At 41.4% G+C, this 26,028-nt stretch overlaps 1 protein-coding gene across 2 annotated transcripts in view; it reads left to right on the forward strand.

Annotated features, from left to right (window-relative positions):
• Window positions 1–25,926, forward strand: part of LOC133412735 (signal-induced proliferation-associated 1-like protein 1) — a 58,870-nt gene extending 32,944 nt beyond the window's left edge. Inside the window, exons 3-21 of one of the 2 annotated variants that reach the window (XM_061696328.1) lie at window positions 95–225; window positions 1,391–1,579; window positions 1,661–1,835; window positions 3,735–3,838; window positions 3,950–4,107; window positions 10,124–10,703; window positions 11,917–12,191; window positions 12,600–12,854; window positions 12,942–13,085; window positions 14,180–14,337; window positions 14,426–14,502; window positions 15,691–16,079; window positions 18,247–18,432; window positions 20,037–20,199; window positions 20,616–20,814; window positions 20,890–21,039; window positions 21,713–21,830; window positions 22,339–22,417; window positions 23,275–25,926. In XM_061696328.1, coding sequence (XP_061552312.1) covers window positions 95–225; window positions 1,391–1,579; window positions 1,661–1,835; window positions 3,735–3,838; window positions 3,950–4,107; window positions 10,124–10,703; window positions 11,917–12,191; window positions 12,600–12,854; window positions 12,942–13,085; window positions 14,180–14,337; window positions 14,426–14,502; window positions 15,691–16,079; window positions 18,247–18,432; window positions 20,037–20,199; window positions 20,616–20,814; window positions 20,890–21,039; window positions 21,713–21,830; window positions 22,339–22,417; window positions 23,275–23,418 — 3,674 coding nt within the window. In that variant the 3' untranslated portion in view covers window positions 23,419–25,926. The remainder of the gene's footprint in view (window positions 1–94; window positions 226–1,390; window positions 1,580–1,660; window positions 1,836–3,734; window positions 3,839–3,949; window positions 4,108–10,123; window positions 10,704–11,916; window positions 12,192–12,599; window positions 12,855–12,941; window positions 13,086–14,179; window positions 14,338–14,425; window positions 14,503–15,690; window positions 16,080–18,246; window positions 18,433–20,036; window positions 20,200–20,615; window positions 20,815–20,889; window positions 21,040–21,712; window positions 21,831–22,338; window positions 22,418–23,274) is intronic. The other variant, XM_061696329.1, reaches the window with a different exon arrangement.
• Window positions 25,927–26,028: the final 102 nt, after the last annotated feature.

A 26,028-nucleotide genomic window follows, 5' to 3' on the forward strand; every position in this document is an offset into this window, starting at 1 on the left:
CACAGTTGCCGATGCATTTTTCAGCTGTGTATGGAACGCCGGGCAAACCTTAAAACACACAAATCCTTCACCTTCCATCCTTCCTCTGCCTCAGAACACTGGAACTACTTTGGGATGGATGAGGCTTTAGGTCCAGTTGCAGTGAGCGTGCGCAGAGAGAAGTTGGAGGAGGACAAGGAGCACGGCCAGCAGTATAACTACCGCCTCATCTTCAGAACCAGCGAGGTCAGTCATATTGATATTTTCTGTTCAGACATTATAATGACAAAAGTGTAGGATACTTAATTAGTTAATTCATTGAGGTTTGTACTCGACCCCTTACACCATACGCATTAAATACATCAGTCGCAATGAAACAACAACATTGGAGGAGAATGAGGGTAACTTACACAGGGGTCAGTTTACGACGTAGTTCCGTTTTCACGGCAGCAACATAACCGTAATCTAAAGTCCGGACCCACCGTACTCTCTCACTAATCCATGTTAATGCAGTAGTCAAGTCAATAATTATATTAAATATTTATATTGAAAACAACTTTAGGCTGTAAATATGAAACAATCAAATATAAAGCATAAGCACGACGGTCCCTGAACGTGCCCTCTTGGGCCGTAAAACTACATATTCTTATGCCGATCCACAAGCTAGTTCATTGTGCACCCTACTAACAATTTAGTCTTCAATTAACTGAACATGCATGTGTTTTGGAATGCGGGAGTACCCGGAGAAAACTCACACAAGCATGTAAAGAAAACGTCAACTCCACAAGGGAAAGCCAGAACCGTGATTAAACCCAGAACCTCACAACTGCGAGGCAGATGTGCTAACCACTTAATACAGTGCTCCTGCATTCAGGAACACCCTTTTCTGCTCCAACATTAAATGGACATACATTCTCAGACAGTTTCTAAAGGTTACCAGGCAGAGGCTTGTTTGTTTGTTGAGGACAGGTGCTTGTTATTAACCCAATTCCCAACCTCCCCTGCCCCACACACATGCAAAGACTGTAGTGCCCACTTCAAGCCCGCCTCCCAAAGATGGTGAACACAGATCCATTGTGAACACAGCTGTTTTGAGCCTGTAATAGCGAAAGTATTCCAGCTGCGTATGATAGGAAAGCGATTGAGTTCAGATTGAGAGCCCAGCACAATGCAGACTCTGTGTACTTAGATTATTTAGACTCCCACCTCTTCCTTTTTTCCCCTCTTAAATTGTAGTCTTCTGTTTCAAGTCACTAATGTATTTCTCAGATTTTTGGGGAGGAGTTTTGTTATCATGGCGTCGCATTCTCCCAGGAAAAAAACAAAACACTACAGATCCTTGGGGTGCATTCATTCTGCTCTTTCACTCCCCACTCTAATCTCTTCACCCTCCCTGTCTTTGTGCATTCAGCTCACAACACTCAGAGGTTCTATCTTTGAGGATGTGGTGCTCTCCACCTCCAAGCACGGCACTGCCCGAGGGCTGCCAATTAAAGATGTCCTGGAGTATATTCTTCCAGAGCTGGATCTGCAATGCCTTCGATTGGGCCTCAACACCCCCAAAGTCACAGAGCAGCTGATGAAACTGGATGAGCAAGGAGTAAGAGTTGCACAAGAACACCACAGAAAGTAGCTGTGATTACAGTATTGAAGGAATGTCTGTGTGTGTTTTTATTCCCAGCTGAGTTTCCAGGTAAAGGTGGGGGTGATGTACTGCCGGGCTGGCCAGAGCTCCGAGGAGGAGATGTACAACAATGAGATGGCAGGCCCTGCCCTAGATGAGTTTCTGCAGCTGCTGGGAGAGAAGGTTCGCCTCAAGGGCTTCACCAAGTACAGAGCCCAGCTGGATACCAAAAGTAAACACGCTCTAAAGTGAACTATATGTGTCTAACTAACGACTGGCGGGCCATGTCCTGCCCGACATGCAATTGCATCCGGCCTGTGGGACCGTTTCATAACTAGTGCTGTACTGGCCCACATAGCAAGCACACAAGCACACTTAGCTATTCCCAGTGACAATTACTTTGTATTTGACACAAACACATATGCCAATCCATAATGGTGCAAGAGACCAGTGTCAAATTTTAACTCAAGGTGCCAGATTCACCGTCACCACAAGTAGCACTAATTTAAATGTAGACGAGTAGAAACGACACCACTTTAACTAACACACCATGCCTCTACAAAATACCACATTAAAGATGCATGAAATCACAGACAAACATGATAATTGTAACGACTGCAAACGACTTACAATCTTAGTACTTATCAGTTATTTTAGATTTAAGTTCTAATATTGTATCTTGTTTTGAGTCACAATTATCCATCCATCCATTTTCTGAGCCACTTCTCCTCACTAGGGTCGCGGGAGTGCTGGAGCCTATCCCAGCTGTCATCGGGCAGGAGGCGGGGTACACCCTGAATTCGTTGCCAGCCAATTGCAGGGCACATAGAAACAAACAACCATTCGCACTCACAGTCATGCCTACGGGCAATTTAGAGTGTCCAATTAATGCATGTTTTTAGGATGTGGGAGGAAACCAGAGTGCCCGGAGAAAACGAGTCACAATTATGATAAAATTTATTTAGCTTTAGTCCATTATAGAGTCTAAAGCCTCATTGTACACACTGGAATACATGTTGTCACATTGTTCACAGATTGTCAAGATTGCTTTTCACTGAGGTGGTTAGGTTCCACAGGGGGAAAAAATGAATATGTGAATTCAATGTAATGTGAACTGCAAATATAGTATGTGGGGAATTACTGTATTCTTTCCACAAATGGAAAGAATACAGTAATTCTTTTGGGGGGCCCTCAACATTCCCAAAAACCTTTTTTTCCCCCAAGTTTGTATCCTGGTTTAAATGTCACATGTATGTTACGGGTCCCCAACATGACTCACTAGTGCCCCTTGGAAAATTGGAATTGATAATCCCCAGACATTAGTGCCACCGATCATCCTTAACTTTGGTCTCCATCGTCACAGGACACACAAAGTCCCCGCACCCACCAATCAATTCAGTGTCATCCAAAACACAGTCTGCCATATTTTTTTGTTGAATATCACAGCACAGGCGGCACGGTGCCCGACTGGTTAGAGCGTCAGCCTCACAGTTCTGAGGACCCGGGTTCAATCCCTGGCCCCGACTGTGTGGAGTTTGCATGTTCTCCCCGTGCCAGCGTGGGTTTTCTCTGGGCACTCCGGTTTCCTCCCACATCCCAAAAACATGCATTAATTGGAGACTCTAAATTGCCCGTAGGCATGACTGTGAGTGCGAATGGTTGTCTGTTTGTATGTGCCCTGCGATTGGCTGGCAACCAGTTCAGGGTGTACCCCGCCTCCTGCCCGATGACAGCTGGGATAGGCTCCAGCGCGCCCGCGACCCTAGTGAGGATAAGCGGCTCAGAAAATGGATGGATGGATATCACAGCACAAAAATGTAACAGTTGACCGCTAAATTATTCATTAGTTCCTGGAAATAACACAGGAAATTGAAATTATAAAATCTATAATGCGCTAACCCCGCCTCACAGGGCAACACAATGGTTCAATAGTTAATACTCATCCATACCTCACTATTGTCTAGAAAGCTTAGGCGGTGAGCAGTGAAATTGCATACTTTGTGACACAACAACAACACTCAAACTGAGAAAGAATGCCTGCGTGAGCAGGAGAGTTGTATGGCAGTAATGCTACAATGACTCTGAACTGAAATACTTTTTCTTTTCTTTTCTTTTTTTTTACCCCCTCCAGCGGACTCCACGGGCACACATTCCCTGTACACATCCTACAAGGACTACGAGCTCATGTTCCACGTGTCCACTTTGCTACCTTACACACCTAATAACAAGCAACAGGTAAATATGGCGAGTCTAACATTGTGTTGTGTGTCTTATTTTGGTTGTCAGTAGCTTTTCTGATCTCCTCACACCTTTCTAACAAGTACTCGTGTGTCTTTGCCTGACCAGTTACTGAGAAAGCGCCATATTGGGAACGACATCGTGACCATTGTGTTCCAGGAGCCTGGTGCACACCCCTTCACCCCAAAAGCCATTCGCTCTCACTTTCAACATGTTTTCATTGTTGTAAGGGTGCATGATCCCTGCTCAGACAACACGTGCTACAGGTAGGTCCTTTTAGTTACTAGTAATATAATATAGAATGGGGATATGGCATGTTCGGCTTACAGGGAACCTCCTTTTTACTTTCCAGACCCACCTATAATAGGGGGAAGTGTGCAATACAGAGAGACCATTTAAAAAAATCTTCTCAATATAGTTGACTTTCTAAATGTATTCAAATTAATTTAAACTTATCGAAACACACTTTTTGAAGTATTCCTTAGCACCTGTTCTCAATCTTGCTCACACAGTTCTACAAATAAGAGGAAAAGTGTCTTGCTTATTTGTCACTCCAAGTGTAGTTTATGTAACTGACAACATAAAACAAAACATAATTAAACACTGTATATTTTAACAGTGCCAAATTGTTCAACCAAACCTTATAAATACAGCTGAATAAAATTCTGCTTGCTTAATGCTAGCATATAATGCAAAACATAATAGATGGATGAACAGAAATTAGCATACATGTTATGGTGATTATAAACTTTAAAAAAAATTGCTACTTTAACACTCAAGCAGCAACATATACAAACAGAACATACAACAATACTTATAGGCATATATTCTCTGCTCTGTGGGAACAACAACTATTACTTTAGCTTCGTAGGAGACCTTCTATGCCTCTTCTTCTTGCTCGTAATTATTATGCATCCCTTCCAGTAAACCTCAGTCTTCCCAGCAACAACGTGTTACGACACTGAAGGCGAGCAGCTCTGAATTTGGACTTGGCTGTATACTGTAAAAATCTGTAAAAAAAAGACCCATTAAAAATCTGCAATCTTGGGTTGTTAAAAATCTGCAATCTTGGGTTGTGAACGATGAACCGCAGTATAGCAGGGGAACACGGTATACAGTACCTACTGTATGTCTTTGCTTTTGATAGGGTTGGTTTGGTGTTCAAAAAGTGCATAGTAACATGTTGGAAATGAGTACTAATTTATGCATGCCTCACACTTTTGGGACACATTTTAAGTTGGGATGTGAGAAGCTGTTTCTGTGCCACTTCCATATTGAACAGAATAATACTATCTGAAGGAATTGCTGTCGTATGTATGCTGCTAAAGTTCGCACACTGATGTCATGACATGTCCTTCTTTGGACACGAAACGAGTTGCGAGAGTGGCAAATCGTACACTCCATTTCGCCAAAAGACGCAACTACTCAACAATTAATTTACCACAAGATTAATTAAATGATTTCTACACCCATTCCTGATGATACATGTTTTGTTATTAGGCAAGTCATTTTTGTTTTGTCATTTTTAGACACATACAGTAGCTGTAAAAACAAAATGAAATACTACGTTATTATATTCCCAAAGGTCTTAGACTGAAAAGTGTCCTTAAATAAAATTATCGGCAACTTCAAAATACGAGCAAATTGTCCCAAGGTCTGCAGTTTGGAATCTGTGTGCATTTTGAGCATACTCCCTTGAGGCTGACAAGACGATTGATGTAAGATGACCAGCTACGAATATGTCCATACCAAGAGACTGAGAATACCCATAACAAGTCCAAGTAAGTCCCAGTGTTGCATGGTTTACAATAACCCCTTAAGGTTCTTACCACTCAGCAGTGCATTAAGACAAAAAGCATAGTCCGGAAGGCATGGGTCACAGTGAGAGATACTGTGACGGTCATCCCATCCTCCCAGTCCTTACTGTGTATGGTTATGTCTCCTGTCTACATACACCAGTAAAAGTGTAGTATTTAAGAATTGGAAGACAATTTATCCACTAACATTGTTAAAACATTTTAGCATTTATTTTATCATTTGTTTAAAAAAAACAGGTTATAAACCATCATATAATATGATTCATGCAGCTCAATAATCAATGTTACACTTTTTATGCGAGTATTTAGTTTTCATATCATATTTTGCTGTTTGGCACACAACCCTGTTATAGATACTCAAGCACCTGAAAAACATTTCAATGTTAAAACATCTTAAATTATTGCCAAATAAATCCTTTACAATTAAATAGTTAAATTTATGAGCGTTTTGGCTCATAAGTACATGGTAGCAGTGTTAGCTGCTATGCTAACTGGTCAAGAACATACTTAACTATATCCATCCATTTTCTGAGCCGCTTCTCCTCACTAGGGTCGCGGGCGTGCTGGAGCCTATCCCAGCTGTCATCGGGCAGGAGGCGGGGTACACCCTGAACTGGTTGCCAGCCAATCGCAGACTTAACTATATAAAAAAATAAAAACTTTAATATTAATGTCTTTTTTCTGATAATATTAGTAACTGGGTTGCATTGGTTTGAGTGCAACACTCCATTACAGCTGAAACCATTGGAAATAAATGAACAATAGAAGGGAAGAATTACTTTAGGTCTACCCATGGTCAAAGCAATGAGTTTGTTTTTCTGCTGAGTCATATCGCTCACTTTTTTTCCTCTTCCTCTAGATGGCAAACAAGGTTTCAGTAACAGAGTTGTGTTTATGTTGAAATAAACACCTCTAAAGCATAATTGGTACTATGTAAAATATGTCCATGATAAAACACAATGTTTTAACAATTACAAGGAAGACATGAACAAAATCATACAATCATACCTATTTTATCTGTTTTATTGGGCATGTAAGTTGTTGATCATCAAGAGGGAGGGACAAGAGAAAAATGCCATTTTAGAAGGTGATCATGAGCTATTTTGGTATTTTAAAAAATATTTTCTAATCATTTTTATTACAGCAACATTTACATTTTGTCTCAGGTCAACTAGAATTTGCACAACAAGTGCATGTTTCAGTATTTTGGCCATGGATTATTTGAGATTTGATGGGAGAGGGGGGACAGCAAATGTCCTCCAATTCTGGAATGGTGCATAAATTAGTTTGATTATGGCCAGGAAGAAGAGATTAGATTAGACTGTTGATTCTTGGTCTCACCGTGTCCGCTCCCTCTTTTGACTGTCACGCCTCCAAGCAAACACACTGTGTGTACACATTGTCGCTGCCTCTCCTGCCTTCTATCCTTTTACCTTTTTCTCATGGCCACTTGCGGACACTTTTCGCTCCCTCGCTCGCTAATTCCTTCGTGAGGCTCGCTCTTCGCACACGCTGACAATAGAAGCGTCCGCCTTCCCTTTTCTCGTAGCCCGCCACTTTGCCTTTGGGCAGCATGAGCCGGAGTGGTCTGAAGGAGTTAGCGGCATGCACATGAAGTGCTCACTTCACCCAGACATGCATGTGATTGGGAAGGATTGTGGAGGGCAGAGTTTCACATAGCACAGCGAGACTACCTCAGAAGCGGACGGGTCAAACTTGCCTTCTGTCTTGCAACCTGCGACCATGTCAAGATCGGACTAAATTATTTGGAGACCCTTTGAGGAAAAGTTTTCTCTTTTTTTTTTTTTCCCGTGGACTGACTAATGGACACTAATTCTTTGGGGAAGTACCTATCGGGTTTTTAAAGGGAAAAAAGGGTGCAATTCTGGTCCTCCTGGTTTTCATTCTGAATACAATTGAGAGGTGTGGGACTCTGACAACAGTGCTTCTACCCCACCCAGTGGTGCTCATACACCCCCTTTGCCATTGCTTTGTGCACTACTTTAAGAGCTTAATTCCTCATTGTTGGTCAGCAATCTTCCCATGGATGCCTTTCAATGATGACGCGCAAACAAATGTGGGTCCCGATAAGAGTTTTGCCTAGTTGGTTTGAATGAGTAATTACAGCCGACCCTAGCATTGTCTTTGCAAACAAAGGTCTGCGGAAAACACTGTGGAAACGAGAGGTAAGTTCGACTGCTTGTGTTTTTGTTGATGCAGTGGTTTGGATTCATGACGCAGGATTTCAACAGATTATAGCCAGACACAAATGCATTCTGCATGTAGTTCCCTGCAGTGTGTTTGATCTCTACACTACAATCTGTTGAGTCATCTGGTTATTAATAGCTTGCGGTTGGGATTCCATAATGTCCAGGTCACATTGGAGCAGAACGGAGCATTAGGAGGAGCGGCCCGGGGCCAGCGGGGTGTTAATCTGCTGCTTTCAACCGCTGCCCCATAGTCACACTGGGCTGCAAAGACAGATTGCGTAACTCCATCTTTATGTAGGGAAATGAAGGCTGTTTGTGTTTGCTAGCTCAAGCCACAGTGGCACTCGTCCAAACCAAAGCAGCGCAAAGAGTGGCAGGTTGTCAACACTGGCTGCTGCCCTGTCAACTGGGATGGGATGTATAGTATTTATATCCTGGGTTTAGTCAGGCGTACTTTGTAACATTCCTCCTACTGCCAATGGCTGTGTTTAATGAAGTGGAGGCAAACTTGTCACAAGTGTCATATCCACTTATTCAAGGCCACTCCCCCCCCCCCCCGACAGTGACACTTTTACTTGTATGCACTGTTCAGATTTGCCTTTGGTAGGGATTTTTTAAAATGCATGCTGCACATTTTAAATCATTTGAAGTGTTTAAAAGTAACGCACATCTAGTTTGATTGTTAGATGGATAAATAAAGCATTTGTATTAACCAGGGATGTGCAGGATTGTTAAGAATTCAGTTGATTGTTAATCAACCATGTCTTGAAGCAATTGGGACTAAGCAGGGTGCAGTACTTGGCTTCAGGGCACTTGATTCAGTTTCAACTAGTTTGGGGTCTCAAGAAAAAACAATATGACATATGCTGTGGGAAGATGTGCTACAGTATATCCACTGAACACTTTGCTGAAATACGTATTATCATGCTCAATACAACACTGGCACGGAATCAGGAGTTCAGAACATTTAGACAGGGCCCCTCTAAAAATAATATTTAAAAAATAACAATGACCCAATATATGAATAATATGATAAAGTAAGATAAGTGCCTAAATTCAACTTTGTTTAAACAGTGTATTAACCCTGTGCCTTTCTTCATTAGTAATGGTACATTCCAAAATTCTGTTCTTTGCAAATGGCTATGTATTTGTCTAACTATGGTGTCTATGGTGGTATAAGTTAAACAGCGTTCTTCTGCACACCAGGCAGAGGACACACATACTAATAACCCCTGTTCACTAATTCATAAAAATCCAACCTCAGGATGGTCTTTGTTGGCCCATAGGTTGGTAATAAGAGAAGAGTATGTGCTATAGCAATTCTATACCCAAGTTAAACAGGTCCAAACAATACCACCAACGAAGCTTAGTATCTTTTTCAGAATCAATGTGCTGTTTGTCTTTGAAATGAATGACAACGCACCTCAGAAACAAGTAACGTCACATTTTGGAGACATTGGTAGTGGTTAGATTTATATTACACGTCCCAAAATTGGAGGAAATGTGGAACATATGATTAGCAGTCTATTTGGCTGTGAGGCAGATGGTTCGGAAATTGGCACGGGCCTTCCTGTGTCGAGCTTACATGTTCTCCCCAATGCTTGCGTGGGTTTTCTCAGGGGACTCCAACTTCCTCCTATATTCCAAAAACAAGCATGTTAGGTTCATTGAAGACTCTAAATCGTCCATGGGTGTGAGTGTGAATGGTTATTTGTACTCTGCGATTGACTGGCAACCAGTCCAGGGTGCGCCCTGTCTTTCGCCCAAAGTCAGAAGTATTAAGCTCAAGTTAAATTGTTACCCTGAACCAGGATAAGCTGAAGCAAATGGATGGAAAGGTGGATGGTATGCTAAAATATGCGTTGTCCAGTTTTTGAATGAACTATTGGTATAGTATAGTGGTTCACATAGTAAGATCTCAATCCATCAACATTTTAAACCACAGTTTACTGTACCTCTCTCTCTGTCTTTTTTACGCCATGTCGTCATCTGCAGAGGTTGAAAGAAGTAATGAGCCTATTTTGACGACGTAAGGATCATATCTCTGTTCAAATGTTGGGAGTCAAAGTAAAAAGTCATGTGAAAATAAAATACTCACTAAAGTACAGATACCTTAAGAATCTACTTAAGTACAGTAAGAAAGTATTTGTACTTTGTTACTTCCCACCCCTGTTTAAGATCAGCTCCAACCACTGAACAGAACAGAAAATGGATGCTTGGCAGTTACCTTAATAAAGCCTTTGTTTTCTCCACAGTGTGGCAGTTAGCCGCTCCCAGGACGTTCCCCCCTTTGGTCCTCCAGTCCCCAAGGCCGTGACCTTCCCGAAGTCCTCCGTCTTCAGGGACTTCCTGTTGGCGAAAGTCATTAACGCTGAAAACGCAGCCCACAAGTCGGACAAGTTTGGCGCCATGGCGACGCGCACGCGGCAGGAGTACCTGAGAGACTTGGCGGAACGTCACGTGACCAACACTCCAGTAGAACCCACCGGGAAGTTCCCCTTCATTTCCCTGGCACATAAACGCCGGGAGAAAGTGCGGCCCTACAGTGGGGCGGAGCTCCGGAGCCTAGGTGCCATAACCTGGCAGGTTCACGCTGAAGACCAGGTGGCAGGCGCTGAGCGGGAATGCCTGTTGGCCATTTCAAACGACTTCGTAATCCTACTGGATCAGGAAGCCAAAGCGGTTGTGTTTAACTGTGCCACGCGTGACGTGATTGGTTGGTCTACCGGAAGTCCCGCCTCCTTGAAGATCTTCTACGAGCGTGGCGAAAGCGTGTCACTTCGCTCCATCAATAACAACACAGAAGACTTCGGAGAGGTGGTCAAGAGACTAGAGGTCAGTGGGTCTGTAATGCCCTTGCATGTGGGAAAGGAGAGGCACAGTCGCGATGCACTTTTCAGCCGTTTGTTGAACGCCAGGAGAACAATAAAACACAATCACAATGAGCACACTCATGCAGGAGCTGCGATCAGTGCTGTCAGTCACAACTCACGCCCAGACACTCATACGCAGACTCGCTGATGTCACACGCCACTGCCACCAGGCCCCGCCTCTTAAATGCACATATCTAACACACAGACACTACAATAAGAACACAGACACTACAATACGTACAATATTTCCTATATATTTTATGCTTGCAGTTTGTTTTTTTGTGTGTTCAAATACATTGACAATATGGTTTGAAAAGTGTGTTTTAATAACTTTAATCATGTGTGGGAGTGTAAAACTATATGTTTCTCTACATGGTCTCCATCATGGATTTTCACCTGTTGGGTGTGGCTCAGGAATGTATCCCCGTGATAAACCGCAGTTCTCTTGGAGATTTTAAAGTAGAAAACCGTTCTCCTCGAATGGAGGCGAGTAGAGCTAGGTTGAAGTGACCCGGTATTGGGCAGTGTAAAAGTGATAACACTAAATACAGCCACTCCTCTACTGACAGCCAGTAATAAACACTCATGTAAAGCCTTTTTTCAATGGGGATCTTAGAGGAGACAAGTTTTTTTATGGGTCTTCATAAAAGGTCTCTGGAATTCTTCCGTCAAAACACTCAACATATTTTCAGATAGGCAGATAACAAAATAATTAGTTGGTTATTTATTTTCACTCTTGATTGGGCAGAGACCCAACTATTTGCATCTAGCAGAAAGTCAATTTCCCGTAAGTTGCCCCCTTTGAATAGTTTAAAAAAAAAAAACTAAAACTAAAGCTGGTTAAATGTATGATGCCCGATGAATTATGCCTCAATTGCTTCAAGAAGTACTGACGACACAACAGACTCGATCCATCAAATCCCTAATGATCACCAAATTCTAAATGAGCAAAATCAGTAAATCTATTATCACCACAATCAACAGCTGTCTGATTATGCCGTTCTTTTTTCTTTTCTTTTTTAATTTTATCTGAAGGGTAAGAGGTGTAGAAAATGGATGGATAGATTTGATCTGATTACGCAGTTCAAAGTAATGAGTGAATGAATACACTCTAATCTAATGGTGGTTTCAGTTGTTTTTTTTTATTTATTTTTTTTACACATCCTCCAATTTAGCTGTTGACCAAGGGCAGTCAGACCGCAGAGATGACGCTACGTCGAAACGCCCTGGGCCAGCTGGGCTTTCACGTCAACTTTGAGGGCATCGTGGCTGAGGTGGAGCCCTACGGCTACGCTTGGCAGGCCGGGCTGCGGCAGGGAAGCCGACTGGTGGAGATCTGCAAGGTTGCCGTGGCGTCGCTGTCGCACGAGCAGATGATCGACCTGCTCCGGACGTCCGTCACCGTCAAAGTGGTCATCATTCCGCCTCACGAAGACTCGACACCGCGCAGGTAGACCAGACACACTATATAGACAATAGTTCGGTCTGACCTTTTTAGTCAAGTAATTGGACTTTTAACATTGTATTTTGGGATAATTCGATTTTGAGGATTGTTGAAATATCTTTACATATTTTTGCTGTCCTATAAAAAGCATTTTTGATTATTTTTTTTTCCCCACAAAAAAATTAAAAATGTTGTTTCGTAAGAAAAATAAAACTAAAAACAATTGCTTTTAGACAAGTGATTTATTTAGCATTTTAAATGTTAAAGAAACATTTTTATTTTGTCAGAAACATTCTTTTTAAAACACTTCTTCATTATAGCTTTTTTTTTTTTTTTAGCCTAACCTTATTTTAAATATATATATTTTTTTGAATTTTGCACAATACAATAGACCAAAGAATTTGGTTTCCACAGAGGCTGCTCAGAAATCTATCACATGCCGCTAGTGGACTACAAAAACCACAAGGAGGGAATGCCCTATGAGTTGAAGTTCCCCTTCCGCCCGGCCACTAACAGCAACACCAAATGGCCGAGAACATCCTCCAGCCCTCAGACGCGGCCTGCCGGCTCGGGCGGAACGCTTATCAAGGCTCCTCCCCCGGACTTCAGCAACTCTGCCGCCATGCCGCGCAGTGTGTCCAGCGACGGACGGCCTGTCATTCCCAAAAGGTTGCGTAGAAGCCCAAATTGATAAAACTTAAAGACACATTGCTACTGTATCTGACCGCTGTGTGTCATTGTCATGTTTCCTCACAGGTATTCACCCGGAAACGAAAACTACGCCCTAGCCTGTTCCATTGTGATGGGCCGCACGCTTCACAACACAAACTCTCCCTCCGGCCTCCCCTACACTGACAACATGAGCTCCAACCACTGGAGGCAGAAGTCTATGCCTGAGGGGTAAGCTCATCTCTCAAGTTCTAAAAGATCGCAAATGTCAAACTCAAAGCCCGTGTTCGGATCTGGCCCTCCAGCTCACTCTATGTTGCGAAACATGACAACACAAATTTTCCTTGATTTTATGTTTGAAAGTAGTCATCCATCATAAAAATTATAATACAGAGGACCCTAGCGATTCGCAGAGAATAGGTACCGTGGAAAATCTGCAGCTAATTGATGCCCATTATACAGAAAAAAAAAAAAAACACATTGGAAAAAAATCTGTGAATACGCAGTTCATAAGCGGGGGGTGGGGCGTCCATTGCAATCAAAAGCATTGGCAATATACGATGAGGCACTTATTAGGCTTCCCACACAGAACATGAAGACAAGAAGTGTAACTGCCACGCCAATGTGAATATCAGTGAGCGGAAAGAAAACCTAGCACCGTCCAATCACAACCTCCAGCAGCATTTAAACACCCTCTCTGTTGTTGTCACTGTCATTTCCTAAAAATAAGCTCTTCTATTGATGTTGCGCTTTCCTAAAAAGAAAAGATTAAAGCTGATGGTTTTTTTTGTATTTTGTTTCCTTACTGTACTGTTCGGAACCTCCTAGATGTACAATTTTGACTTCAACCAAAATGTTAATGAGAAAATTAGGCCTCAAAAGTGAAACTATCATTATGTGTGGTAAATATCATGAAACATTTGTTTAGTACCTTTTTCTTTGTTTAATAGTTTTTTTCTTTGTATTTTTTGGAACTTCTCCACACCGCTTACCCTGCCTGCCTGCCGACAAACTGACATACAGCAACTTAACACCACTAAGTGATTGTATCGCTCTGCAAATGCCTTCCTGTTCCCTCCCCTTTATGTATCCGTCAGTTGTGAGTAGTTTTACTTTATTTTAGTTCTCGTCCATCTATTTTCTTTAGCGCTTGTCCTCGTTAGGGTCGCCTGTCTAATTTTGGGGGCGAATGACGGGGTACAGCCTGGCCTGGTCGCCGATGAAAATTTGAACAACTTTGGAGGTTTCACTGTATTATAAATATATTTAAAATAAGCAAAGCATCTTGTAATAAATACCCATGGCACACACCCTCTCTCTTCTAGGTTTAATAACAACAACTGCCAGTCCCCTGTGTCTTCTGCGCAACTGTTGCCAGGTGACAGTGCTAGTGCCATCAAAATGAGCTCCAGCACAGGAGCTGCTTGGTCCCGAAATGGCGAGGGAGAGGCAGCATGTAGACAGGGGGAAAAAACAGCTCAAGGTAAGATCAAGTCTCTTTTATGACACCATTTGAATAAAAAGTGCCTGGGTACAAAAAAGGCGATTTTCTTATCTGTCCACTCTGACAGAAACTTCCAAGGCGGTCATTCCTCGACTCCAGCCACCAGAGCAGAGTGGACACATTTCACCAAACAAAAGTGCTAAGGTCAGCTAATTTTCCTGAGTGTGAAATCATGTTGTCCACTGTAAAATGTGGAAGATTACTCGACTTTAAACTGTTTCATAATGCTTGTCATCCATTAAAAGCACACTACTTTGACAAAAGTATTGGGACTGTGGATTGGCATTTAAGTCCTTCGATTGACTATGAAGAAAATGTATTATTTGATTAATTTAAGGTATTACTTTAAATTGGATTGGAGAATGTCTCTATTTCTTCATTAGGGTAAGCTGGAGCCTATCCCAGCTGACTTTGAGAAGCGGGTTCTACCCTGGACTGGTCGGCAGACAATCGCAGAGCACATATAGACAACATTTCACACTGTCATTCACACACTGGGGACAATTTAGAGTCTTCAATGAACCTAGCATGCATGCTTTTAGAATGAAGGAGGATGCTGTTCTTCCACACCAAACTCCCCAAGCATACCTTCATGGACCCTCTCTGTCATGCTGGAACAGAAAAGTTGGAAGCATAGCACTGTCCAAACAGTCATGGAATCAGGATTTAGGTTCTGCTGTAGTCGAGTAATCAGTATAATTTTTGGATGTAGATCATAATGTTATTTTTAAGCCAGTGTTTCACAAGCTTTATTGAGCCAAGGAACATTACATATACATATACATTACAAACATCTTACAGCACACGACTCAACAGAAAGCTAACAAAATGTATATATACTGAAATAATGATGATCTTGTCTCAATGTACATACTTAAATCTCGGCCTGTTACAATGCAAAAAAACTCAAAATTGTTCCAAGAATATTAGTCTTATATCACGTCAAAACTAATCTGATAAGACTCATCACCTAAAAAAGCAATTTTCACTGGTTTCAAGCTCAATTCTACTTGAAGTAAGTCGAAAGAAAATTGTTATTGTAATAAGCTTACTCTACTTACTATTTTCTTTCTCCTTATTTGAAAAAAATGGTGTAAAAACAAGTTACATTTTAGGTGATGAATCTTATTTTAAGGGTAATTAGATTAGTTTGGACTAGAAATAAGAAATAATGTTGGTAAGATTTTGACTTTTTGCAGTGTAATTGAACACAATTACTTGCTGATCTAGTCGCTCGCCAATCACAGGGCGTATATAGACAAACAAGCATTCACACTTACATTCACACTTAAAGACAGTTTAGTCTCCAATGAACTTTGTGTTTTGCAACAGGTGGACGCGCCATATTCCTCCAGCCAGTCCAGCAGCAACACACTGTCAAGCAATGCGTCGAGCTCCGCCCACAGCGAAGAGAAGTGGTACGAAGCGGGCTCGCGTTCGGGAGTGCGCGGTGATCTGGAGCTCGGCGGCTACCTCCAGGGCGCGTCCACCGACAGCGGCATCGACGCCACGTCCTTCACCGCCACACAGAGCAGCACGGGCTCCTCCAACGCCGCCTTCAGGGCCACGGACGCCGTCGCGTGGCAGGACGAGGCGGCAGGCGTGCAGCGAGGGGGTGACTCTTCGCCGCCCTCTCCAGACTCCCTTGTGGCTGCTGGAGGAGGAGCTGCGAACCCGTTGAAGAGCCCGTCGGCCTTTCCTGACTCCGCTTCCCATTCCAGGTGTGCACTTAACGTCTTATTTTGTCTTCTGCTAAAAATGCACCCTGAAAATGCTTAATGGCTTTTTATCCCTGCTTATTCAAGAATTATACAAATTTAATGCAATAATAATTGGGTGTCCGTTATATGCAGATTTTCGCTATTTGCGGTACCTATCTCCCGCGAATAACGGGGCTCCACTGTATACATATACACATATATACATATCCAACTCATGAATACAATGAATGCCCACATATACATTTACATTGGCGAATTCGTCTCTCCATGATGATTTGCTGAAAAACTCACCTCGTGGCTGTTTTTGTGCTCAGGCGCCATCTTGTGGCTTCTCAGTCTTAAAGTGTGAAGGAAGGGATTTAGTCAGGCCATAGCTTTGTCTAATAGGAAAACAAATTTTCTGCCACCTAGTGGCATCTATAGGCTGTTACAAACCTTTTTGGGTGGTGATTTCATCCATCCATCCATTTTCCGAACCGCTTATCTTCACTAGGGTCGCAGGCGTGCTGGAGCCTATCCAAGCTATCTTCGGGCGAGAGGTGGGGTACACCCTGAACCGGTCGCCAGCCAGTCGCAGGGCACATTTAAACAAACAACTATTTGCACTCATATTCACAACGACTAGCAATTTAGAGTCTTCAATCAACCTACCACGCATGTTTTGGGGATGTGGGAGGAAACCGGAGTACCCGGAGAAAACCTACGCACGCACGGGGAAAACATGCAAACTCCACACCGGGAGGCCGGATTTGAACCCAGGACCTTAAAACTGTGAGGCGGATGTGCTAACCAGTCGTGCCACCAATTTATTTGATGTACAAATAAATTGGGTTATCAGCTTGTTCACAGAACGAAATACACTAGTGAAGGTATCACTGTAGATCCTGCACCATCCCAGGCAAAAAAGTCAGACGCTTTGCGGTTTGGGTTTTGAACAAAGGATGTGCTTGTGTGTGTGTGTGTATGTGTGTGTGTGTGTGTGTGTGTGTGTGTGCGTGTGCATGCGCGGGCGTTCTCCATCCCCCAGTATCCATGATAGAAAGGAAATGCTTGAAGTTGCTAAAAAAGCAGACTGTGAGCTCAGCACTGTTTCCCCCCTCCTCTTTTAAATCCCACTTCCTTTGAATCAACCAATGCTCCCTTCCCTCGCTTCTTCACCCAGCCAGAAATAACTCAACGTGTACATTTGGAGGCTTTGTTTTATAATATGTGCATTCACGTGCACGCACAGACGCACACACACACACACACACACACACACAATTTGCAGCTTAAAAACCTCTTCTTCTGCAGATGATTCAAGGACACAGTCTCCTGTTTTTATTATGACGGAATGAATCATCTTGCAACTTGAGAAACATTTTGATTCATTGAACTGCCTTCTTGCATTTGAATAAGCAAATTTAAAGCAAGAATGGAGCATTTCGATGGGCATTTAATACCAATAAAAGATTATATTTTACAAACCTCAATTACAATAAAGTTGGGACGTTGTGTAAAATGCAAATAAAAACAGAATACAATGACTTGCAAATCAGTTAGAACCTATATTCAATTGCATATTTTATGTTCAAAATGATAACCTTTTTTTTTTAGCGCAAATATTCACTCATTTTGAATTTAATACCTGCAACACTTTCTGAAAAAGTTGGGACAGGGCATGTTTACCAGTGTTTTGGATCACCTTTTCTTTTAACAACATTTAGTAAACGTTTGGGAACTGAGGACACTTTTTTTTTTAAGCTTTGTAGGTGGAATTCTTTCCCATTCTTGCTTGATGTACAACTTCAGTCGCTCAACAGTTCCGGGGTCTCTGTGGTTATAGTTTGCGCTACATAATGCGCTAAGAGAGACAGGCAAGTCCAGGCTGCTGGCAGGCCAGTCTAGTACTTACTCTTTTACTATGAAGCAACACTGTTGTAACGAATGCAGAATGCGGCGTGGCGTTGTCTTGCTAAAATAAGCAGGGATATATAAGCAGGGATGAAAAAGACCTTACTTGGATGGCAAGCATATGTTGTACCTTTCAGCATGTGCATGTTACCCAGGTCATAGGCACTAACACACAACCGTACTGTCACAGATACTGTATCCTTTGTAAATAACAGTACAGTACATGAATACCTAATTCACACTTGTCCTTCTGCTGATTCCCCATTGTCCCCAGCAGCACACTGAGTTCTGGGCCCCCTGGGAACCAGGAGGAGCCGACTACCGACACATCACCCACCTCCCAGAATTCCCCGGGGCCCAAGACATTCTACCCAAGGCAGGGGGCCACCTCAAAGTTCTTGATCGGCTGGAAAAAACCCGGAGGGACCGTCAACTCTATCGACTTTGGAAGCACTCGGAAGTAAGTTTTTCGCAAATCGTCTGTGAATACTTAAAGATGCAGTTGTTCCAAGTTGTCATTCAGGGCAGAGAGCCAGAGATGCATCCTTCTGCTTCCGGCTGTTTCACCTGATGCCTGACAGACTCTGAGTGACTATATGAGCCCCCTTGTCATGCTCCCCCCCCCTTGTTTTTTTTGTGGACGACACTGACACCATGTGGTAATGAATAGATCTCTGCTAGTTAGTCAGACGGTTAAAAATCTCAATTTTCCGTCCATCAATTTTCCGTATCCCTTATCCTCACTAGGGTCGCCTGGCGCCTATCCCAGCTGACTCTGGGCGAGAGAGGGGGGATTGTGGGTATGCCCTGAACCAGTCGCACAGGGCACAATTAAAAAAAAGAGAGGAAAAAAAAACATTCGCACCAATGGGCAATTTAGAGTCTTCAATTAACCTATCACATATGTTTTTGGGATTTGGGAGGAAACCGGAGTACCCGGAGAAAACCCACACATGCACAGGGAGAACATGCAAACACCACACAGCCAAGGCCAGATTTGAACCGGGGACCTCAGAACTGTGAGGTAGATGTGATAACCAGTCGCACACCGTTCCACCCTCATAAATTTTCATTCATTTTAAAAATTTGTAGTCATTTTAAGGGATATCATGTTAGGAGGAGAAGATTATTAGCTTTTATTTTTTTTTTGTAAAATTTCCTATATGGAATTCATGAATGTATATGCTGGTAAAATATGTTAAGAAAAAATATCCATATCTATGAAACTAAAATGTAGTGAAAAATTCTAAAAATTTGTAATGTTACATTTTACTAATAAAAATGTAGTTTTGTTAAGTAAGGATAATTATTTTATAATTTATTTCATTTCTATTCTAATTATTTTCTATTTATTTATTTTTTTTCTTTATTCAAGTGAAATAAAATTGCATTTGTGATGTATATTGAGGACATCCATATCTGGTCTGCTTTTAATTCACATGCTGTATGGAAAAAATATAAAATGTAAATATAACACAAATGTCTTTCATGTTTAAGCAGATTTGTTTTGCTTGTCAAGTATGTTAATAGCTTCATGGAGGTAAAATTTTGATCCAAAACCAGTTTCTTTTGCATGCAATTTAGTTAATGTATATACTGTAGTTGTACTCATAAGTTTACATACCCTGGCAGAATGTATAAGATGTGTGCCATTCTTTAAAGAAAACATGAGTGATCAGGCAAACATGTTTTTTTAATGGGATTGTAACTAAATAAAAAAGGCATTTCGGAGGAGCACAATCATTTGACAAAAGATAGCCAGAAAGAAAATAATGAGATGGTCCCCATTAAATCATCAGTCATATCCCCCCCAAAATGCCCATATTTCACAGACTCTGCCAGGGTATGTAAACCTAAACAACTTCAGATGAAGACGTAATCATTACAAAAATACTGCTGATTGAAAAATCATATTTGAACTCTGGAGCTGAATCCATAACAAGATGCTTCAATTTGAGTTTTTCTTCAGTTGAGTGGTTAAAAGCATCCCCGGGATGCACGTCATTATTGAGAAAAGAGCAGTTTTAGCTTTAGTGAATTAATGCCTTTTGCTCTAATGTCCAGACGGCACCAGAGTGATGGTCTGTTGGTCAGTCAGCCGCAGCTCAGAGCCAATCTACGTGGCTCGCAGTCACCTCAGCGACACACTGCCAAGTCCAGCCTGGAAGAAGACTTGAAGAAGCTCATCATGCTTGACAGCCCTCCTCCCACCACCAGTGAAGAGAAGGTATCCAGGCAGATCATTCACTCTGGAAATGTAACAACCTACAGTGGTACCGTCAAAATCGACTGCCAATATGTCAATGACATCAAGTGGACCTTGTACAAGTTTCTGGTGGGTTCAAACAGCAAGCCTGTGATGAGAAGACACAGTAGTGTCAATGTTTGCAGTTCGCAAATACACTCCAAATTTACACACGGGAGGTTTTCAACGTCCTTTCAAACAGTAGTTCAGCCAAAATGTTCAGGAAAAATATGCCTAAAAAATGTTATACAACGATAGTCTGATCTAGGCATTACTCAAAATTTTTTTCGTTATTCTGGGCAGGGCTCAGTCCCGATCCCCTGTCAATAGCGGGGGTTTACTGTATCTTGATAAAGAAAATTGTTCTCATTTTTAATGGTGTTTGATTTCCTCCAAAGCCATTCCCTGCACCGACGCCTACCCGCCGCTCCCTCCAGAGGACGCTATCAGATGAGAGCATCTACAGCGGGCAGAGGGGTTCCATCTCCAGCGACAAACGTGACACCCCCAGCGACCTTCTGTTCAGCTGCTCAACCGTGCCGCGTTCACCCACCGCTCGCAACGCAGCCAGCCGCCGAACATCGCACAAATCACTGGGTGAATTTTCGCTGATTTGCTGAACAGCATTGAAACAGTGCCTTGAGGTTTCACTTTGCGCTTCCTCCTTTCCAGGAAACCTATCTGCTCCTGAGAGCACCGAGTTAGAACGAGAGAGGGCCAAGCAGCAAGTGCAGGACCCTGCCCTAATGCCCCTCCCTAACACCAGGACAGATGGCCCGCTGGACTGGGCCCACTTGGTCGATGCCGCCAAGGCTTTTGAGGGTAAGCTCATGTTGGAAAACTTGAACTGATATATATATATATATATATATATATATATATATATATATATATATAAATGTGTGTGTGTATATATATATATGTGTGTGTGTGTGTGCGTGTGTATATATATATATATATATATATATATATATATATATATATATGTATACATTATGTGTATATATATTTATGTATATGTATGTATATATGTATATATATGTATGTGTATATATGTATGTGTATATATATGTATGTGTATGTATGTGTGTGTATATGTATATATGTATGTATATGTATGTGTGTATGTATGTATGTATGTGTGTATTCTTGAATATGATAGATTCACCAATTTCCGAACTTTACAGAGATTTTACTTACATTTTCCACTCCTTTGCAACTTTCCTACTCACTGGGATTTCTCCCAAAGCGTTCATATTTTTGACCTGGAAGTGTTTTCATACAAATATTTACTGTAATTACGACTTTATTACTACGTTAGCATCGGTTACTGATGCAAGTAAGACTGTGACAAGTAACTGTTATAAACTGAAGGCCCACTGTATTGATAATGCTTATGCAGTACCGATCAAAACCAAAGGAGTTCACTGTTGGACTTTGTCTCCACTTCCCAGCAGGCTAGCATTCTAATGGCTGTGTGTGCTTCTTCCTACAGAGCAGAGACTGGTCTATCTGGCGGCCCAGGAGGAGAACTCCATGGCTGAGAGCCCAGCGGGTGTCAGCCCCCAGCAGGCTGAGCCTCAGGCGGCCCCGCTCAGACAGCCCTCGCCCGGGTAAGAGCCATGTTGTCACCGGCCTTGAACCATTTGTGCCCAGCTCGGTGCCTGCAGAGTTCATTACCACCAAAGACTACTTAACTGATGAATTACCACATCTGCTCAAATAGTGGCCCTCTGTGACACAATTAATCATCACATGCAAGGCCTCACTTGAAAAATAAACCCCTCATCCTAAATAGACGCCTTCTTTATTTCCCCTGAGGAAAAACTGTAATTACTTTTATTATGACTGATACCCACATAAAATTACATCCAGTCCATTCGTAGTTAGAGACTCGATTGCGTCCACAGACATTAACAACGGTTGCTAACCAAAACAGCAGCCCCTACCAAAGCAGATTAATTTAAGTGTGTAGTAATTTCCTATTAGAGAGGGCCTTGGTGCCATCGAGTGGCATCTTAGGCCACTAGATGGGACTTAGGGACAAACACAACATTAACTTCTTTCTTTTTTTTTTTTTGTTCCCTTTTTTTTTTTTGTTCCCTTTCCACCCCCCCACAGCGAGACACCAGCCTGTTTAATGGGGAAAGTCAGCCAACTGGAGTCAATGGTGACAGCGTTGCAGGAAGACCTGAAAAGGGTGAGTTGGATTGACAACTTTACCTGAACTACACATTATTTGGTACTCGGAACTCCATGCTCCATAATTTTGAGTTTTATGTGACTTACGACCAATGCAGGAAATTCTCTTTTTTAAGTGGATGCCCTTTTTAGCTGCATTCTTTTTTAAAACATTTGTATAAGTCCGAAACAGCATCCACTTAAGTCGACAAGATAAAGTGGAACCACCAATTTCGAGCAAAATCCACATCATGGCATTGGTTGACTTCCAAATTGTCAATTTTTTCGACTTAGTCAGGTGCGATACTCAGCCGGTCGCTTTCCAGGGTGCACCGATACAGTATATATACAATGGTGCTTTGAGGGACGAGTGACCCGACTTGCTAGTTTTTCGAGATACGAGCTGTCATTTTTTAAAAAAATATATTTTTTTTTGCTTTGACTTGCGAGCACAAACTGGAGATATGAGTGTTGTATGGTGGCAGTGAACTCAATTCAAACCCCTGCTAGCTAAATGCTAGCGTATAATGAAAAGTACCATTGACATGCTAACGTTAGCATCGTTAAAATTTTTAAACCGTTTAAGGTATATTCGAATACAAATGGTGGAACAACACATGTAGACATAAATATAACAATACTCAAAGGCATATATTTTTTATCCTCAAGGAAATATAACTTATAGCATCTTACTGAGTAGCAGTCGAGGATTCTTCTTGGTTTGTGTCTACATGACTGTATTATACAGTCAAAGCAATATTTTTATATTAGACATGGCTATGTCCTGACAGCAAATAGGTGAGTTTTTCAGCGATAGGTTCCCAAAAAAGCCGAACCGTGAATATGCGAGGGTTCACTGTATTCTCTTTCTTGCAGGAGAAGGATGCTAAAGCGTCCCTGCAAATTCAGATCCAGGGCTTGCGCGAAGACAACCAGCGCCTCCTGGAGGAGTCGTATAGCGCTTCGGCAAAGCTCAAGAAGTTCACCGAGTGGGTCTTCAACACCATCGACATGAACTGACGGTGACCATGCAACCACAAGGGAGCAGAACCACTAAAACTCAGCAGTACGCACGTCATGTTCACCCTTCAAGGGGGACCCACTCATGCTCTTAAAAAGCGACGGACACTTTCTTTGTGTTTATGTCATAACGTTGCCAACGGCACCTTCCGCCTTGGGAATCGGACGACCGAGCACGCATGCGTTCCTTTCCTTAAGAATTGACCGACGGTGCTGACTTGTCCCTGCATGTCAGAGAAGAGAACCAATTAAAACAACTGATACAATTAAGAAATGTCTCGTATTCCTCTGAGAAGGCTAGACGACGTCTATTTGGCATTTTGTGGAGGACATATTGATTTCTCTCCCCCCCCCCCACTCAGTGCTAACACTGAATGTTTTATTGGACTGCCCAAAAGAGAATATGTGTATATATATGCTAAATGATAGTATCCTATTATTGTAGCAGTGTGAGTAAATACTCAGACAGCCTTTGCATAGCACATACTGTAAACACTGTAAAGTCAGGCGTCTGTCATGTGTAAAATATTGTACAAGCTGCAAGTGTACAGTATACAACTACAACTGCAGGCGCAAACTGTTTATCTTTTGTATACAAAAAAAAAGGGCCAGATTGCGGTTGTCAGGAAAATGGTTTTGACTGCTCATTTATTCCACCATCTTGTAAATATAGGATTTATTTTTCTCGCCACCTCGCCCGCGCCCTCCTCGATGAGATATTTAAAGAGTATTTATGAATAAGATGATGTCACAGAAGAGAAAAGCAGCCATATGCAGGTGGGGATGCCTTCATGTATGCCACACAATCAAATGCATAGAAAGTATGATATTTAATCTGAAAAAAAATTAAGAAAAATGTGTATAATTCCTGACTATATATATGTATATATATATGTATATATATATATATATATATATATATATATATATATATATATATATATATATATATATATATATATAATATTTCCATAGGAGGTTAAGCTAAGGAATTTCTGAAATATTCCATTGGACATGACTTGTGAGAATTCACTGGAAATTTGCGCTAATTTAAATTGGCCACAAGCACACGTGATATTTTAAAATAGTATATATGAAAGTTATATTTACAAGTGAATCTCAATAAATTAGAATATTGTAGAAACGTTTTGAAATATTATTTCATTGGTTCCATTCGAAAGGTGGGACTAATTAACACTGTATAAAGAAGAAAATATTTCATAATTTTATTTATATATGCAGGCGGCTTGAGAAACTGGTGGCTAATGCTGGCGCCCATACCGAATTTTATTATATATTAGGTGATTGAAAAGTAACTCCCTATTTTTAAGTAGTTGTAATTTATTTCTGAACTATAATTCTTAGAAGAAATGAACACGAGAAGAAAGTGTATTGCATGGAGTTTTATTTAAAATTGGATATGGGCACCAGCATTAGCCACCAGTTTCTCAAGCCCCCTGGGAACCGCATTAACTGATTTCACTCTTGTGGGATGGAAGACATAACTTCTCGTATTCGCCCTTCAAGTTCTTCCAAAGTCGTTGGTTTGGCAGAATAGACTTGCTCCTTTAATTATGGAACATACACAAATAAATTGAGAAAACTATTACAACTTATTACGGAAGTGTATTGCTGCCACACCAAAAAAAAAAAAAAAGGTTCACTATCAGGTGATATGATATGGTTCACGTTATAATGTGATCAATTTCATGTTATAACGTGATTAATTTCATGTTAGACCATGAAAAGTTTCACGTTATAACATGAAACAGATTAGGTTATAACGTGAAACTTTTCACGTTATAACATGAAATTTATCACATAACGTGAAACATCACGTTATAACATGAAACGTCATGTTATAACGTGATGGTGAACTTTTTTTTTTTTTTTTTTGGTGTGGCAGCAATACGCTTCCGTAACATATGAATAAATTATAAATATTTTAAAATAGGGAGTTACTTTTCAATCACCCTATATATAATTTGGATAATTACATATGCCTAATGAAAATACTAAATTCCCTATCAAGAAATTTGAACATTAAAAAAAAAAAGGTAGATAATGGCCATCTAAAAAGTATTTTAGCATGTTTTATGTTTTTCATATTATTAACTAATCTGAGAGATTGCAGCTATTGGTGCTTTTCTGTGTGTTTCTCATAGTAACACACACCCCGCCTCATGTCCATTATATTTAAACCTTTTCCTTCTTCACTTGGATACTGTCCAAGTGTGCGACTCTTCTGAAAGACAATTTGACACTCATCACAATTTGCACCTTCATTGAGATTTTTTGTTTTGCTCACAGCTTCTACTGTAAAGGAGAGCATACAGTATAGGCGGTAGACGGAATGAGTCAGAGGCCCCTTCTTGAACCTTCACCCTGAACACGTGTGACGGCATGTGACTCTTCCCATTCACTTGTGATGTGTACAAAATGTTTATATCTATTAAAAATATTTTGTTCAGTTATGATCTGTCTCAACGGAAGGTCATTTATTTAATGTTGTGAGGTTTTGCGTTTTTTGTTTTTTTTTGGTCTCCATGAGGCTTAATAAATGGTGCTTTAAACTCACTGGCCACAGTATTAGAGTTGTAGTTTAATAAG

The sequence above is a fragment of the Phycodurus eques genome, chromosome 14, assembly GCF_024500275.1.
Source record: "Phycodurus eques isolate BA_2022a chromosome 14, UOR_Pequ_1.1, whole genome shotgun sequence".
NCBI lineage: Eukaryota > Metazoa > Chordata > Actinopteri > Syngnathiformes > Syngnathidae > Phycodurus > Phycodurus eques.